Source organism: Convolutriloba macropyga, chromosome 7, assembly GCF_964194025.1.
Source record: "Convolutriloba macropyga chromosome 7, txConMacr16.3, whole genome shotgun sequence".
NCBI lineage: Eukaryota > Metazoa > Xenacoelomorpha > Acoela > Convolutidae > Convolutriloba > Convolutriloba macropyga.
Genome location: NC_134474.1, coordinates 52,804,234 through 52,820,423, shown reverse-complemented (window position 1 = coordinate 52,820,423; position 16,190 = coordinate 52,804,234). Strand labels below are relative to the sequence as shown.

Below are 16,190 nucleotides of genomic sequence, written 5' to 3'. Positions count from 1 at the left end.
TTTCCAGTACTTTTCATTCTAAAACTTTATCATTTAATGACAGCTCTCAACGGTTGCTATTGAGACATACGTGATTCAATTTACTCGTTTTAGATTGCTAAATGTTTCGTTGGCTTTAACACTTATGATTATCAATGAGTCTCATTTAAGGCAGGTCTCATCGGCTGCAAACTTTTGAGTTTTGCCTATATTTGTGAATTTTATTGTTTTATCAGTTAAATCCAAAAATGACACCTCTCGTCGGCTGGTGCTGAGGCATAAATGAACGTAATTAGTCGCATGAATTCCTACCATTGGTTTAATGACCTTGACACTAATTTTTTTCAAATAAAGTTGATGATTTTAGAGTTCTGTCCGTTTTGTTGCTTATGTTGTCTATTCACTAAGTCTCAACCTAAAAGCTTATTGGCTTTAAATATCCGCTAAATTTCCATTTTTTATTGTTAAGTTTACTTCTAGCCACTGTTTTCAGCTTTTATTTTTGATGGATTAGATACGAATTGTTTTCGGAGTGTTCTAATTAATTTCGGAATCTTGCTTTTATTGGTGTTTTTGTACTCTATCAAACTAATGCAATTTTAAAAGTTTTTACTCTAACGTTGTAAACGATGTGTTTTGTTGAATAGTTATAATTTTATGCTTTAAAGCCACTAATAAGATTCTGATTTTTGGCGAATTTTTTGGCGCCGTTTTTAAAGTGTCTTTCATTGATTTTGTCAAAGTTGTTTTCTGGTGTACGCATTCTAAGGATGGGCAGAATCAATAGTTCTGTAAACTGCGCATTTTTGGATTATGCGCATGCTTTGTTGACTTATAAAGTTTGATGTTGCTGGGAAAATGTTGATGTTTAGGTCATAAGTTTATTCAATTATTTGGATTGGAATTCAGGAGTTGTCTTGCTTATTTTACAATTCATAGACATTGAATTCAATTGGTTTGCTGTTTTTAAGATCTGTTCACACTTTTTCTTATCTTTTCTTATCAATGAAAAATCCAATTGGAGTAGTGATTTCAGGCGCGTTGGAGTATTAGAAGGAGCGAAAAGCGAGTAGCTTTAAGGCGAGACGTTTTCAAAGTGCTGTTTGAATTGAAGTGATAAAATGGCGTTTAAACAATTTTTACGAGATAATTTTTGTTCACGTGCGTGAATTGGACTTCTGTTTTCGGTGTTTTTGTTTTCACTTTGTACGAATACTTATAGAAGGCAATACTTATTATCGAATGATGCCTACTTTCAATTTTTTAAACCCGTCGAAAAGCATTTTTTAGCGACTTTAACTTTAATTGCTTTTAATTGCTCTCAAACGAAGTTTGTAGCAACTATATTAGTACTGTTGGTCTTTTTATGCGATTTTTCGCTTGACCGATTTTTCGCCGATTTTTCATCTGACGCATTTGACTTTTCATCTTCAAAAACAGGATAAAAATGTGGTAGTGCCCAGCAGGCGTTAAGTGATCTTAAAGCCTTCTAATTCACTAGTCTCAAAGTATGCGGTTCACAGAAACTGTTTTGGAGACTTATGCTTATGGTGAGAGGGGCGGTTCTTAAAAGTTGACCCCCACCCCAACACACAACCCCCCCCCATCGACGAATCCCCCTCGCTACGCTCAACTCACGCCCCTTCAATTAAGCTAAAGCTAGCCCCATTAAATAGCTAGCTACTGATGAAGACAACCGGATGCCGGTCGTTTGAGAACAATTCGCTCCAAGGTTAGTCGGTTTTTGAAAAATAACTTTTTTATTCCATATTTGTAGTTTTTTGTTCCTGCACGTTTTCTCTGTTCATTCGCATGATGGACAGCTCTAAGAAGCTTTTTAATCAGTCAGTTTGTAATCAATTGAAGGGTTTTTTCTTATATTCAACAGCTTTCACTACTTTGAAAACACTTGCTTTCAAAAAAAATATTTTCGGTTTTTCCCTTTTTTGTAGTTTTTTGTTGTTCTGTAACATTGGATGTTTTAGCCATTTTTGAGATAAACTAATTTTTTGAATTCCAGTTGAATGTTTGAACGACTTTGACATAACTGTTTTTTCAAAAATTATTAGAGATTACAAATGATAACCAACTGACGTTAGACTAAATACACGGAATCTAAGAGCAATTTATATTTCTCCGCTTTTAGATAGGAGTGGCGGAATTTTTTGGCACACAGGAATTTATATAATTCAGTTTCATGAAAGAGCTTTGGGCAATAAAAAAGCTCCAGTTGACGATGTTATTGCAATTCAATGAATTTGAATTATATTAGTGCGCTGTCTTTTTTAAGTAGTTCAATGTTTTTGTGCCGCGTTTTGGTGGATTGACTGTCCTAGGCGAAGATGTAATAAAATTTCCTGAGAATAGCGGCTGGGAAGTCTTATTGTCTTCCCTATATTGTCTGTCAATTATTAATGTTCTTTTTACAAACTACCTATTTTACAAGGTCGTTTTTGAAGTCTACATTTAAAGTGAATTTCATCGGATGATATGTCAGTTTTTGTCTTGTTTGTGCTGTTTTTGTTTTCATTTTAAGTATGATCACCTTTAAAAGTCAAAACGTGTGTTCTAATGACGCATAGTTTCAATTGTTTAAAGCCCTCGAAAGGCAACGAATAGTTTTCAAAGACTGACGCTATTTGTCTGCATGAAATAGAAGTGATTTTTTATTTGGCCTGTTTGCGTTCTTTTTGGTTTTGTTATTTAATCTCATCAATTATAGATCTCAATGGCTGTGCTAAGTCATATTTGAATTAATTAACTACATTGAAATGAAGTTAACGGGTTTTAGGGATTTTGACATTAACAGTTTTCGAAAAGTATTAGCAATTTTTTTTGTTGTAAAATGTTTGTAGTGTTTTTTTTTGTTTTGTCACTTAGTTGCATGATGGGCAGCCGTAAGTTGCTCTCTTAGTAGTCTGATTTTTTAAGTTAATTTAAATGTTTTTATCTAACAGTTTTCAATACTTGACAACAGTTACTTCCAAAAAATATTAGTTTTGGATTTTGACACATTTGCTAGTTTTTGTTGTTTTGTCTCTTGATCTCATTATTGACAGATATCTTTGAACTATCCACTCAGCTTTATGGAGAGTGATTATTTTTTTCAATGCAATTGAAATTTTCAACGACTTCGAAACTTGTTTACAAAAATTATTTAAATTTTCCTGATTTTGAGTTATTGTTCTTTCGGTTGTTTTGTCACTTAGTCTCAATTATGACAGATCTCTTGTCTCTCAAATCTTATCTGAGTGTTTTTTTTAAATTTTCATTCATATCTAACAGTTTTCACGTTTTTGGATTATGACAGATTTTTAATGTTATTTTATTGTCATTTTGGTCATTGTCCTTAATGTTAAGTCTTATTTGCTCTTCAATTAGGCATAACTGAATCTATTTAATGGTTAATGTTAATTGCTATTAATCTAATTGGCTTTTACGTTTGAGTGCGCCAATTTTTTAACTTTTGGTCTGCATTTGCATCAAATTTGCGTGGTACACCGATTTTGCATTATTAATAGCCGCACAGCGATAGCTGAGGCTATTATTGGCCTTCTCTTGGTTTTTTTTTTATTTCGTCGTCATGATTTTTGTTACGACCATATGACGTCACAGCCACTTTTTGTTCATTCGTTCATGCAATTTCAACTGAATTGCATGTGTGACGTCATTTTTCGCTCTTAGTGGCGCGAGTTTTTTTGTTCATGCGCGTGATTAAATTTTTGGTCACACTTGACTTACCTCACTCTCAAAAATGACTTCCTCAATTTGAAATTGACTTTTATTTACTTTAATTCAAAGAGATAAGGTCAGATGGGTGTGTGTCACTCTAAATGAAGGTTATTTGAGATCAGCTAATAGAGGCAGCAATAACTTATACAGATGTTTAATCAAAATATAACAGATCAGCCTTCAATGAAAAGACGAAATTTTTTGGTCTGTCTTTTTTACTGTTTTTTTAGACTGCCGATCTACGAATCAATTGCGGCTATTTTCTGGCAATCTGCCAGCTATGTTACTTGATATATGCTTTCTATTGATAGATATTGTAGTAGTTATTGAAGAGTTCAAGATCTAATTGCGTGGTTTTTTTCTTTGATGACGCTTGTTTTCAATGACATTCGTAAAAAAATTTTGTTTCCAAAAGTTTGTTGTCCTTTTACTTTGTCTGCAGTGGTTTCCTCAAGATTGGTGTTTGCTGTCAAAACGCCTATTGAGTAAAGGTTTTTTTGAGATTGAAGTTGCCGATTGGTAACTTCGATAAAAACTAATTTTCGAAAAGAAATGAAAGAAATTTGTATTTTAATTTTTGTAGTCACTTTCGTGTACGTCCTGGTTTTTTGTTTATCGAAGCTGTTCTTTTGAGCAGGTTGATAGCGATTTCTGTAGGTGCCTGTCCTTTGAAATGTAATTTAGGACTGGTCCTGCTATGTTTTTTACAATCCGAAGTCTAGTTTCGGCGCTCTTTTTGTGATTTTTTTAACCTCTTTCCATGACTTTGACTATTTGCAAGGAGATAAACAGGTAAAGCTCGGCGGGCATTAAGTTGCAATAGAGGACCGCAGCTGTCTATAGTAGCCTTTTAGGTGCTTCGCTGACACTGCTGTAAGGCCTAAATTCAAGGTGAAAAGTTCAGTTTTTACTGTTTTTCAGCAATTTTTGTCAATTTTATTTAATTTTTTCGTCATACTTTGTGGCTATTATGCTCTGCAAATATCTTTTTATGCTAATGTTGTTTATTTTTGATGTTCATGCGATCTTTAACATCAGAGTCAAAGTATTTCTTCCAGCCTCGGGGAGAAAGAGCCTCATCCAGGCTTTAATAATAGGTTACTGCACAGTTTCGAGTTGTAATAGAATGGTTTTCAATATTTTCATTTCATTTTTTTAATATCACGAATTTCAGCCCATATTTGGTAAAATTTGATTTTTGAAATTTTCTCAAAATTTTATCATATTTCGATCTTAATGGCCAATGAAACTTTTTTGGGGCAAATAGTTTTGGAGATTTTTATATCACGAATTTCAGCATTATTTCAAAACACTTTGCAATTGTTTTCGGTTTTTTGAAAATTTGGCATTTTCTCAAATTTTTTGTGTGTTGGTTAATGGGTATATTTAACTCGATCAAGTTTGGCCTTCAGGATAAAAGCTTAACGATTTTTAGCAGTTATTATTTTTTTGTTTATTTGGATTATTTTAGTTTCTCAACTTTCGATACTTTTTTGTTTTGGCTGGCATTGTTCAATTGATCTGCTGATCAGATACAGTAGTTCTAAGTTTTCCATTCAATTCTTAGGATTGTATTTCAGGTCTTTTCCCGCTGTTTTTCTGCAATCCGAGAATTAGATGGTATTGGTGCTCTGTCTTTTTTTTGCAAGATGTTTTCACACATTTTTCAATGACTTTGATCTTTCAAAACGTGATAAACAGGAAAGGCCTCATGGGCATCAAAGTTTCATTAGAGGCCCAAAGCTGGCTTTAGTATTCCTTAGTGTGGTGGTGCAGCCGCCTGAAAGGCCTTAATTTGAGTTCAAAGAGTCCTTTTTAGAAGTTTTGAGCCCAAAATGGATAAATTTTTCACATTTCTTCGATCTTTTTCGAGTTTTTTTTGTTTCATTAGTCTTGAATTGACGTTTGTCAAAGTTGATGAAGGTCTTTTGTAAGATATATTTCTTTTTTTTCTGGCCAAACACGAGAATTATATTATTTTTTGCCTTTTTTCACAAATTTTTCGAAAATTTTTGTAATTTTTGCAGACTCAGGGGACAGAAACCTCATTTAGTGTCTAGTTTTTAGTTTACTGCGTAGTTTTAGTGACAATAGCTTTGTCTTCACATCTTAATATCTCAAAATTTAGCATTTTTTTGATTTTTTGACAAAACTTGCAATTTCAAGTTTGTTGAAAATATTCATCTTTTGTCCAGTTTTTCTTGCCTCATGCGCCAGGTAACCTCCTCTATGGTTTGATAGTATGTTACTGCATTTTTTCTAGGTGCAATGGAAGATTTAAATATCACAAATCTTTACAATTTTGATAATTTTTTTCAAATTTTGTGAAATGTTTTGTCATGTTCTTAGTTTATCGACCTTTATGAAGACAATAAAACTTTTTAAGGGTTGAAATTGGGTTACCCTAGGAGACAGTGGAATGGTTATGAAGAAATTAATTTCACAAATTTTAGCAATTTTCATTTTCTAACTTTATCGATCTCTGCGGGCCATTAATTTTTTGAAGTCTTGCAAATGGGTTATATTGATTTTTATATGGCCAACAAACCTCTTTCAAGGCTCGTGAGTGGGTCAATGGGTATATTCAAATGGATCATTTTTGGCCATCTGGGTGAAATCTTCAAGAGTGTCAGCAATGATTATTTTTGTTTAGTTTGTTTGAATTATTTTAGTTTCTCAACTTTTGGGATTGTGTTCGGCTCGCGTTGGTTCTTAGATCTGCTGGTCAGGTTCAGTATTTCTAAGTTGTTTTCCATTGAATTATTTGGATTGTATTTCAGTACTTTTCCTGCTAGGTTTTTTCGTCGATCAAAAGTTGTTTCGGTTTTGCCGTAAGCCACACCTTTTAATCATTTTGCGTGAAATGTTTTTGACTTATCTAGGCCAGTTTTTTTCTTCGATCATTCTACTGAAAGCCCTTTCAAAGAGCAGCTGCTCAGCAAAGAAAACGAACGGAGTCTTAAAAACTAAATCAAGGACAGAAACGGGGTTAACCCATAAAGCCCAATTTTTGATGCCCGCTACTTGAACTTTGCTCTTAAATACTCGTGTTTATTACTCGGTTTTGATAATAGCACTTGTTTCTCCTCATTAAGTAACAGGAGTATGTCCAACTACAGAATAGCTTCAAAATAGTTTGCCTTTTAAAAATATTCAAATCTTGCAAACTTTTCATTTTTTTATGTTCTTTCAATCCTGCATCAAATAACTTTTCCAAATTAGAAATAAAGTTATGGATTTCCTGGTTAAATTGGTTTTAATAATTTGGGGTAGTGAAAATCTATTTATTAGGTTAAACAGAGGCGTAACTATGTTTATCGTGACGTCAAATTCCCTGGTTTGCATTGATTGGTTGATGATATTCTGTCATGTCCTTCCATTATTTTCTGAAAACATGGAGTCATTTTTCAGACAGAGAACGCGCGTTTGAAGGAGCAAGTTGCTGTTCTGCAGCACGAGTTGATGGATTTGAAGACTCGACTCCTGAACGAACATTCGTTGCTTAGCAATAGTGTGAACAAACTATCCCTGCCCTCCAGTGCAACCAGGTCAGGCATCATTCTGGACGTGCCTGTTAATTTGGGTCCAGCATCTTCAACGGGAGGAATCGAGACTGCTGCAGGTGGAGGGACGATTGTGCAACAACCACCTCCAAAACCAGATCTACCATTTAGTGACCTTATTTTAAGTGGTTAGACAATTTTGGAATTCTTAGCAATTAGTTTTAGTCCTGGTCGTCTTAATAGCTGCGACAGCAATGACTGAGCGGAGCTATTATTGGCCTTCTCTTGGTTTTTGTTTACGACTCGAAGAGTTTTGGTTTTCTCTAGGTTTTTTTACAACACGTACTATTTGTCCAGACAGCTCTTTGACCTAAAAGCGAAAGTGATTACAATTGCTGTGTCAACTAATTTTTGAGCTAGAGAAGTTTTTTGATCATGCGCTGCGTTAAATGAATGACATTTTGACGTCGAATAATTTTTCGACAGAATGGTGCATATATTTGCCGTTTTTCGTCAATTTGGCAATTTTGTTTGGCCTGTATAAATACTTAGTGTTGCTTTTTAGTGTCTTTGATTTCTTGAGGGATTAAATTTTTTCTCTAAAATTTATTTCGTTTGTGATTTTTAATAGCCGCCCTCATCTTCTCAGCCGGCTATTATAACGCTCCTATTTTTTTTTACTTCGTCGAATAAAAAATGTTTCGCGTTACCTCATTTTGCCGCTTTTTCAACATTTTGCTTGATATCTTTTTGACTTCTCTAGGCTAGTTTCTCTCTTCTCTCATTCTGCTAAAAGTGATTTTGAACATCAGTTGCTCAGCAAAGCAATTCAAAATGAACAGAGTCAGTATAAAAAATTAAAGTCAGAAGTAGGAACGGGATAAACCCATAAAGCCCAATTTTAGATGCCCGCTATTTGAACGTCGTTCCTAAAAGTCTTAGTTACCATCTCTAATGCTTATTGGTATTGATAGTAGCCCCTGTAGCCCCTCTCTAAGAAACAGAAGTACGTTATGTTCAACTACGAAATGCCATCAAAATAAATCGGACTTAAAAAATGTTTTTTCAATATCTTATATTCTTTCAATCCCAATCATGCTTATTGGAATCAACGGCGGCTATTTTCCGGCAATATGCCGGGTATGTTTTTGGTTTTCATGAAATTCATTTTTTTCAACTACAGAATAGCATCAAAATAGTTAGCCTTTTAAAAATATTCAAATCTTGCAAACTTCTTTTTTTCTGTTCTTTCAATCCGAATTGGCATTATGGGAATCAGTGGCGGCTATTTTCAGGAAATGTTAGTGCGGAACTAAAATAGAAAGTTTGCAGGAATAACGTGAGGGATTAATGGGATTAATTTGCATCAAATAACTTCCACAAATTAGAAATAAAATTATGGATTTCCATGTTAATTTGATTTTATCAATTTGGGTTAGTGAAAATCTATTTGTTAGGTTAAACGGAGTCGTAACTATGTTTACCATGACGCCAAATTCCCTGGTTTGCATTGATTGGTTGATGATTGGTGGAAAAATTTTTTCGAGGGTGCATATATTTCACAGTTTTTAGCCGTTTTTCGTCAATTTGGCTATTTTGTTTCGCTTTTATAAATACTTAGTGTTGGTTTTATGTGTCTTTGGTTTCATGAGGGGTTGAATTTTTTCTTTAAGATTTATTTCGTTTGTGATTTTCGTTTTTTGTTTCAAGGATGTCAATCTGAAAATTTTCACGTTTAAATGATTTCAATGCGGAAATTTTTCTTTAAATGCATTGTTTGAGGTATCAAATATTTTAGTGCCTTATGGTGACGCAGAGAGAGGTTGTTGCTTGACAATCTTTTTCATGAAATTGATTTTTTCTAAATCTTTGCTTTTTTGCTGAACTAAAGTCTACAAAATGCAATAAATTATTTTTATTAATAGCCGTCGTCAGCCTCTCAACGGCTGTTTTTGAGGCGTCTTCCTTTTTAATTCGCTTACCTTTTGATCACAATTTTTTAACTTAAGCCACGATTTTCACGCTTTCTGGCTTACCTCACTCACTGTTTCAACTGAACTGATTTTGAATTCTTTCAAACATTCAACTACGCAATGTAGTGAATACTGTAAAAGTCAAGAGAGCAAAATCAAAAGAAACGGGATAAAGCCTGGTCATAAAGCTCTTAATAGCTTTCAATTAAGAAGCTGAAATAAATCAGTTTTAGAATCTAACTGAAACTGCACACCGAATAAGAACTGAAAAAAAATTACGATTTTTTTTGTTCCAATCCCGATGTGCGTCTTTTTCGGCATTCTGCCGGCTATGTTTTTGATTTTTCCATGTCTTTGATAGTTTATTGTGCAAGGCTTTAAGCTGAAAGTCTTGTCCGGTTTTGTTTTTTATAGCTGCGAAGCTGAGCGGAGCTATATTGCGGTGTCCTTGGTTTTTTTGTTTCCTCGTCTGACGCTCATTTTCGTCTGACGCTGAAAAAATCAGATTTTTTAATTTGTCTTCTTACTAACGAATGGCTTTTGCGCACGTGACGTCCTTTCTCTCTCTCTCTCTCTCTATGAAAAGTTTTTGTGTCATAAGATTTTGGTCATACGTGACTTACCTCACTTAATCAAATGACTTATGCACTTTAAAACTTAATTTTAAGTTGAATTAAATTATCTGGAACTCATATTTTAAATAAAGGTCCCTATTGAAAGGGCTTCTGCGCAATGAATTTCAACTAGCTTTTTTAATTTATCGCTGAATGTTTTTACATAGCTTTTTGAGCGGCGTCGATGCCTTTTTCACTATCTGTATCTGTTTCTATCTCTATTATATGGCTTACAAGTCTATTCTTTCGCAGCTATTCCGGCAATCTGCCGGCTATGTTTTTTTGGTCTATCTTTTTGCTACGACAGTATGGCGTCACACTGACTTCAAAGCCATGCAATTTTTCGACTGCGTTGCGTGCGTGACGCCATTATTAACTATCTTGGGACCTATTTTGTTCATATGAGCAAATAAGTTTTTGATTACTTAGGGCTTTACTTTCTCAATAAATTGACATTGCTCACTCTCAAATTGACTTTAATTACCCTAATTTTCTTTTTGTTTTAGATACTTTAAATTCGTATTTTGAGAATCAGGCAATAATCGTCCTCTCTCGATTTTAATGTGATTGTTTTCATTGGATACAAGTACTGTATTACGTGATATACTTGGCGATGTTAAAAGTTATGTTCAGAAACCTACCAGTGCAAACTGCTCGAAATTTTCGTTGTCTAATCGTTTTTGAATGCAACCTGCTGGAAGAAACCTACCAGTGCAACCTGCTCGAAATTTTTGTTGTCTAATCGTTTTTGAATTTCACTTATTGTGGTTATTAATAGCAACAGTCAGCCTCTCAACGGCTATTATCTTGGCGTTCTCCTTCTTAGGACTTGAAGAGAAGTGTTAGTGGAGCGTCTTTTTCATCGGTAATTTTGTTGGAGTGTGTTTGAAATGCGTGAAAACAGTGTTTTTGTCAAATTGCTGAAGAGCTGAAAGAAACGAGTGGTTACCCGTTCATGTTGCCTATTTGCGAGATCGAGAAAAGTAGGTGTGAAATAATTTGCGAGCAAAGGTTTTTGATCACGTGCAACTTTGTGAAAGCAGTTTTTTTGTTTTAACTCTACTTCTTGGGTCAAAAATGTTTTTCTGAATTATCTAAACTGGTATTATCTAAATGTGTCTCTGAATTATCTAAACTAAATTATCTAAACTGGTATCTAAACTGATGACAGTTTTCAGCTTTATTTTAACATTCTGCCTTGTTTTAAGCTTTTGCAGCAATTTTTGTATTCTTCAACTTTTGAGATTTTGGGGAGTGTCGCGGTTAAAGTCAGTTTTTGTAGCAGTTGTTTGCCTTTTAAATTTGACTGATTTTAGTTTTAAAATGTTTTTTTTTAAAGAAAATCAAAAAAACTTTGGCGAATTTTCGACAATTTGGTTTTTTGCTTATTCCTTTGAATTTTACGATTGCTGTAATTTTCGTTATCATTTCTCATTATTTTTTTAAGTTATTTTAATTCTTTTTTCAGGTTTTTTCCTTCTCTGCTGTTTTAATTCGTAGTTTATTTAATACTTCTCTGCGTATTGGGTGGTTGACTGATCTAGCAAACGATGTCATTTAAATCTCCAGTTAATAGTTGAGAACTTGTATTTTTCTCGTTCGAGAATTTTGCTTGAATTTTACATTTTTTGTCCTTCATCAACTTCCTCGGTTTTTTATGAACCGGTTACATTGTCTGTCAGCTGGTCTTAGTAGTCTAGTTGCAGACTACCTGTATTCCTGTGTAACAGGCTTTTTCCGACAGCTCTTTTGGGGTCGAAATTTAAATTTTTTTTCGGGTGCTTTGTCAGTTATTGTAAGCTCATTATCTCATATAAATAAAAATTCCTGTTATTTTGTCTACTGGAAATCTTCATGCTATGTTTTTTACAGTCTCTTAGCGGCTTTTATTTAGGCGCTCTCATTTTTAAATTCGCTTTACCTTTTGATCGTTTTTCGTTTTACGCGATTTGACTTTGCTTACACGGGTTGACTCTGGACTTACTCAATCAGTTTTCAGCAGTTGTACTTAATTAGAGCAATTGCTGGCTGACATTAAGCTTAATAGCTTTCAGTTTAGAAGCTGAATTAAGTATAGATTTAGAATCTAATTGAAACTGCACACCAAATTAGAACACTTTTTTCAACACTTCGAAAAAATTCCGTCAATTTCTATCTCTTTCTTTCTGTTTCAATCCGGATGTGCTTCAAGCGCGTTAACGGCGGCTGTTTTTTGTCAAGATTTTTGAGCTGTATTGTTAATTGTGGACGTTTTTAAGGCAAAGAGTACAAACTGAATGGACAGCCTCTTTCTGGAAACACGGGAGGTGTTGATGTTGCCTTCATCAAATCCAACTACATAAAAGGCGGACAACAACCTGTGGATCAGGTGACTCTGGCCACATCAGTTGGAGATCAGACATCACAGGACTCGAATGATTCCAGAACATCTGTAAGAAATATTGACAGAGTTGACTCAGGAATAGAATCAGATGCGGAAAGTGCAAACAAGCCAGTGATTCATAGCATACAATCTGTAGCCTCTATGGGATCTCATCTCAAAAACGAAGTGACTCCACCAAAAGTCGTCCCCAAATATATTCACGTGTATCAGAGACCACCTCAAGTGTCATCGGCTAATGGCCGGCCAGCCTCGACTCCCTTGATGACATTTGATGATTCCTATGGGCACACAAGCCAATTGATAACGAGTGACGGTGGTGTATCCACAGTATCCTCTCTCAACTCCCATAAATAGAAAAAACATTCTGTTAAATTGTGGGCCCCTCAAATAAGGACATGATTCTGAATGAAATGATGGGGCGAATGAACGAAGCAGATGCAAAATTGCAATATGTAATAGTTTTTGAAGTAATGAAATCTTGTTCTTTTCCACCCTTGATTCAGTTCCCATTTTCGTAAAAGTGTCCGCTGCTGTTGCGAGTGTTATCCTCAATCTCTGGGTATGTGTTACATTTTTTTTTAAAAAAAAACGTGACATTTCATCTCGTTCTTTTCTGTTCTTGTTTAAATTAAATTAAATGATTGGGATTAATGGCGGTTTTTTTCCAGCTGTCTGTCGGTCATGTTTAACCTGTTTTTAGCCGGTCTTTTCGTTTCTTACGTCGCGGTGTCTCGCCATTTGAGCGGCAGGGTTTGTCGTTATGTATACTTGCTCTGCAAAGCTCCATCTACGTTGCAACTAAACGTATAAATTTTTAATAGCCGCCCTCATCTTCTCAGCCGGCTATTATTGCGCTCGTATTTTTTTTTTACTTCGTCAAACTTTTTTTCGCTTTACCATTTTGCCGCTTTTTCGACATTTTGCGTGAAATCTTTTTGACTTCTCTAGGCTAGTTTCTCTCTTCTCTCATTCTGCTAAAAGTGAATTTGAATATCAGTTGCTAAGCAAAGCAATTCAAAATGAACAGAGTCGGTATAAAAAATTGAAGTCAGAAATAGAAACGGGATAAACCCATAAAGCCCAATTTTAGATGCCCGCTATTTGAACGTCGTTCCTATAAGTCTTAGTTACCACCTCTAATGCTTATTGGTGTTGATAGTAGCCCCTGTAGCCTCTCTCTAAGAAACAGAAGTATGTTCAACTACGAAATGCCATCAAAATAAATCGGACTTAAAAAATATTTTTGTACAAAAATCTTTTTTTTTCAATATATTCTATTCGTTCAATCCCAATCATGCTTATTGGAATCAACGGCGGCTATTTTCCGGCAATCTGCCGGGTATGTTTACTGTATTGCGAAGGAAATTCTATTTGTAGTATCGTAGATGCAAATGTGGGCAGGTATTGAGTGTACTCTGATCTAAATTATGTGTAGGTAGAATAAATGTATATAATCAGTCAAAAATCAAGCTCCCGAAAACCTTTCCCCCTTTCAATTACGCTCAAAAGACCTTAATAGTAAAAAAGTGTTCAAAAGTGAAAATAGAACTATTTTGAAAAGCAAGGCCGGAATTCCACTTTTTAGCGTATGTAGACGTATTTTTGCGTATGTATGACGTATTACTTTTTTTGCGTTTGTAGCAATTATATTAGTCCTGTTGGTCTTTTTGTATGCAATTTTTTGCTGGGCCGATTTTTCGTCTGACTCACTTGACTTTTCGACCTCAAAAACGGGATAAACAAGTTTAGCCCAGCGGCTTTAAGTGTTCTTAGAGCCTTTCAGTTCACCAGTCTCCAAGTATGCGATTAACAGAAACTGTTTTGGAGACATACTTATGGTGTGAAGGGCGGTTCTTAGAGGTTGACCCCCCACTGTTGCCACCCATCACCCTCCTCCCCGGTGCGCCCCAAGCTGCAATTAAGCTAAAGCTAGCCTCACTAAACCATGACTAGCTACTGACGAAGTGAACCGCTCGCCGGTCGTTTAATAGCAATTTGCCCGACGTTAGTCGGTTATGTTTATTAATAGCCGCGAAGCGATAGCGGCTATTATTGGGGACATCGTGTTTTTTTTAATTCGTCGTCTCCATCGATGATTCTTACGACCTGACTTCTTAGAATTGACTTTTTCAATGACTTCAGTGACTTCTACTGCTTTGCAGTTAAAATTTGTGTACGTGACGTCATTTCTGCTTTTAGGTCATTTGCGTGACTTACCTACACACAAATGATTTCTGAACTCACTTATGGAACTTTAAATTTTATGAACATTTACTAGTTAAAGGTCAATACTGTGCATCTTAGTAGTACCAAACTTATATGCCCTAATTCTTGAGTATTAGTTTTGAGTTTTCGATTCCGAATATCAATTTTGAAAAAGCTCTTTTAGGGCTTTTCCTTATAGACTGTGTCATAAAATTGACAGTCCGAATCTTACCCAAAAAGTCTAGCGGTCTATTAAAGGACTGGTGGTCGATCTTTCTATATTATTTCTTTAGTTGTTTCAATTCATGAAAGGCCACGAGCATCTATCGCGGCTATTTTCCGGCAATCTGCCGGCTATTTTTTTTGTCTATCCTGAGAGACAGCGCTCGTTACAGACGTTCCTGATTTTCATATCCGTAGTTGGAGCGGTAATACAATTTTTAGGTTAATACTGAATTGTCAGCTTTTATTAATTAATGGCCGCCCTCATCTTCTCAGCCGGCTATTATAGCGCTCCTATTTTTTTTACTTCGTCGAACTTTTTTTCGCTTTACCATTTTGCCGCTTTTTCGCCATTTTGCGTGAAATCTTTTTGACTTCTCTAGGCTAGTTTCTCTCTTCTCTAATTCTGCTAAAAGTGAATTTGAACATCAGTTGCTCAGCAAAGCAATTCAAAATGAACAGAGTCAGTATAAAAAATTGAAGTCAGAAATAGAAACGCGATAAACCCATAAAGCCCAATTTTAGATGCCCGCTATTTGAACCATCTCTTATGCTTATTGGTATTGATAGTAGCCCCTGTAGTCTCTCTCTAAGAAACAGAAATATGTTCAACTACGAAGTTCCATCAAAATAAATTGGACTTAAAAAATGTTTTTGTACAAAAATCTTTTCTTTTCAATATCTATTCTTTCAATCCCAATCATGCTTATTGGAATCAACGGCGGCTATTTTCCGGCAATCTGCCGGGTATGTTTGCTCTTGAACGAAGGTGAGAATTGGGTGAGAATTTTTGTTTTGCAAATTATATCAGTAATCTGGCAGGCTTTTTGCCACTAGCAATCATGATCCCAGATACCAATCAGTTATTACGATCTGCTTCTTCTTGATGCCCCAATTTCTAACTGTGGAATTGTAAAATAAATTTGTTAAATGTTAAGAATTTTTCTTAATACATCCTATGCGTTAACACTAACATTGTCAATTAACTAATGATGTGCAGATTTGATTTATTGAAGTTGCTTTCGTTTCTGTGAAATGTGATGCCCATAACATGTCTTTCGAGAAGACAATGTCTATTTTGTTAGTTTCTTACTCTGAGGTTTCTTTCTTTCCTTCGAAATTATGAATATTGTCATATCTTTTATACTGATTTTTAAATATTAAATATACAATAAATGCAATCTGGAATTCATTTTTTTTATTTACACATATTTTATAAATTCAACAGGCTAAATTGCCGCATTTAAGAACATTGGTACTCAAACCAAGTTTCAATTTTTTTAGTCGGGTTTCGTTTTAGGCAGGCAAGTTTTTGCTCGGCCGATATGATGTTTACGTTCTCGATAGACCTTTTCACGCTTGATTTCTTGAGTGATGTAAACTTCTTTTATTCAAAAATTTAAGCACTTGAGCGCAGTAATGTCAAACTAAAGTTAAATGAAAATTTTTCTGATTTTTGAATTTGAACCATAATTGGTCTATAATAAGCGCTAGTACCAGGTGAACCTATTGCTGCCCGCTAGTCGTTAGAAAAAAATTCATCCCGCAAATGTCGGTTATCTTGCGTGGTTGATACGAC

At 34.9% G+C, this 16,190-nt stretch overlaps 1 protein-coding gene across 2 annotated transcripts in view; it reads left to right on the top strand.

Annotated features, from left to right (window-relative positions):
• The window catches only part of LOC142343152 (uncharacterized), a 91,440-nt gene extending 75,624 nt beyond the window's left edge, over positions 1-15,816 (top strand). For both annotated transcript variants that reach the window (XM_075394849.1, XM_075394847.1), the window contains exons 10-11: positions 7,123-7,402; positions 12,060-15,816. In XM_075394849.1, coding sequence (XP_075250964.1) covers positions 7,123-7,402; positions 12,060-12,538 — 759 coding nt within the window. In that variant the 3' untranslated portion in view covers positions 12,539-15,816. The remainder of the gene's footprint in view (positions 1-7,122; positions 7,403-12,059) is intronic.
• The last annotated feature ends 374 nt before the right edge of the window (positions 15,817-16,190 follow it).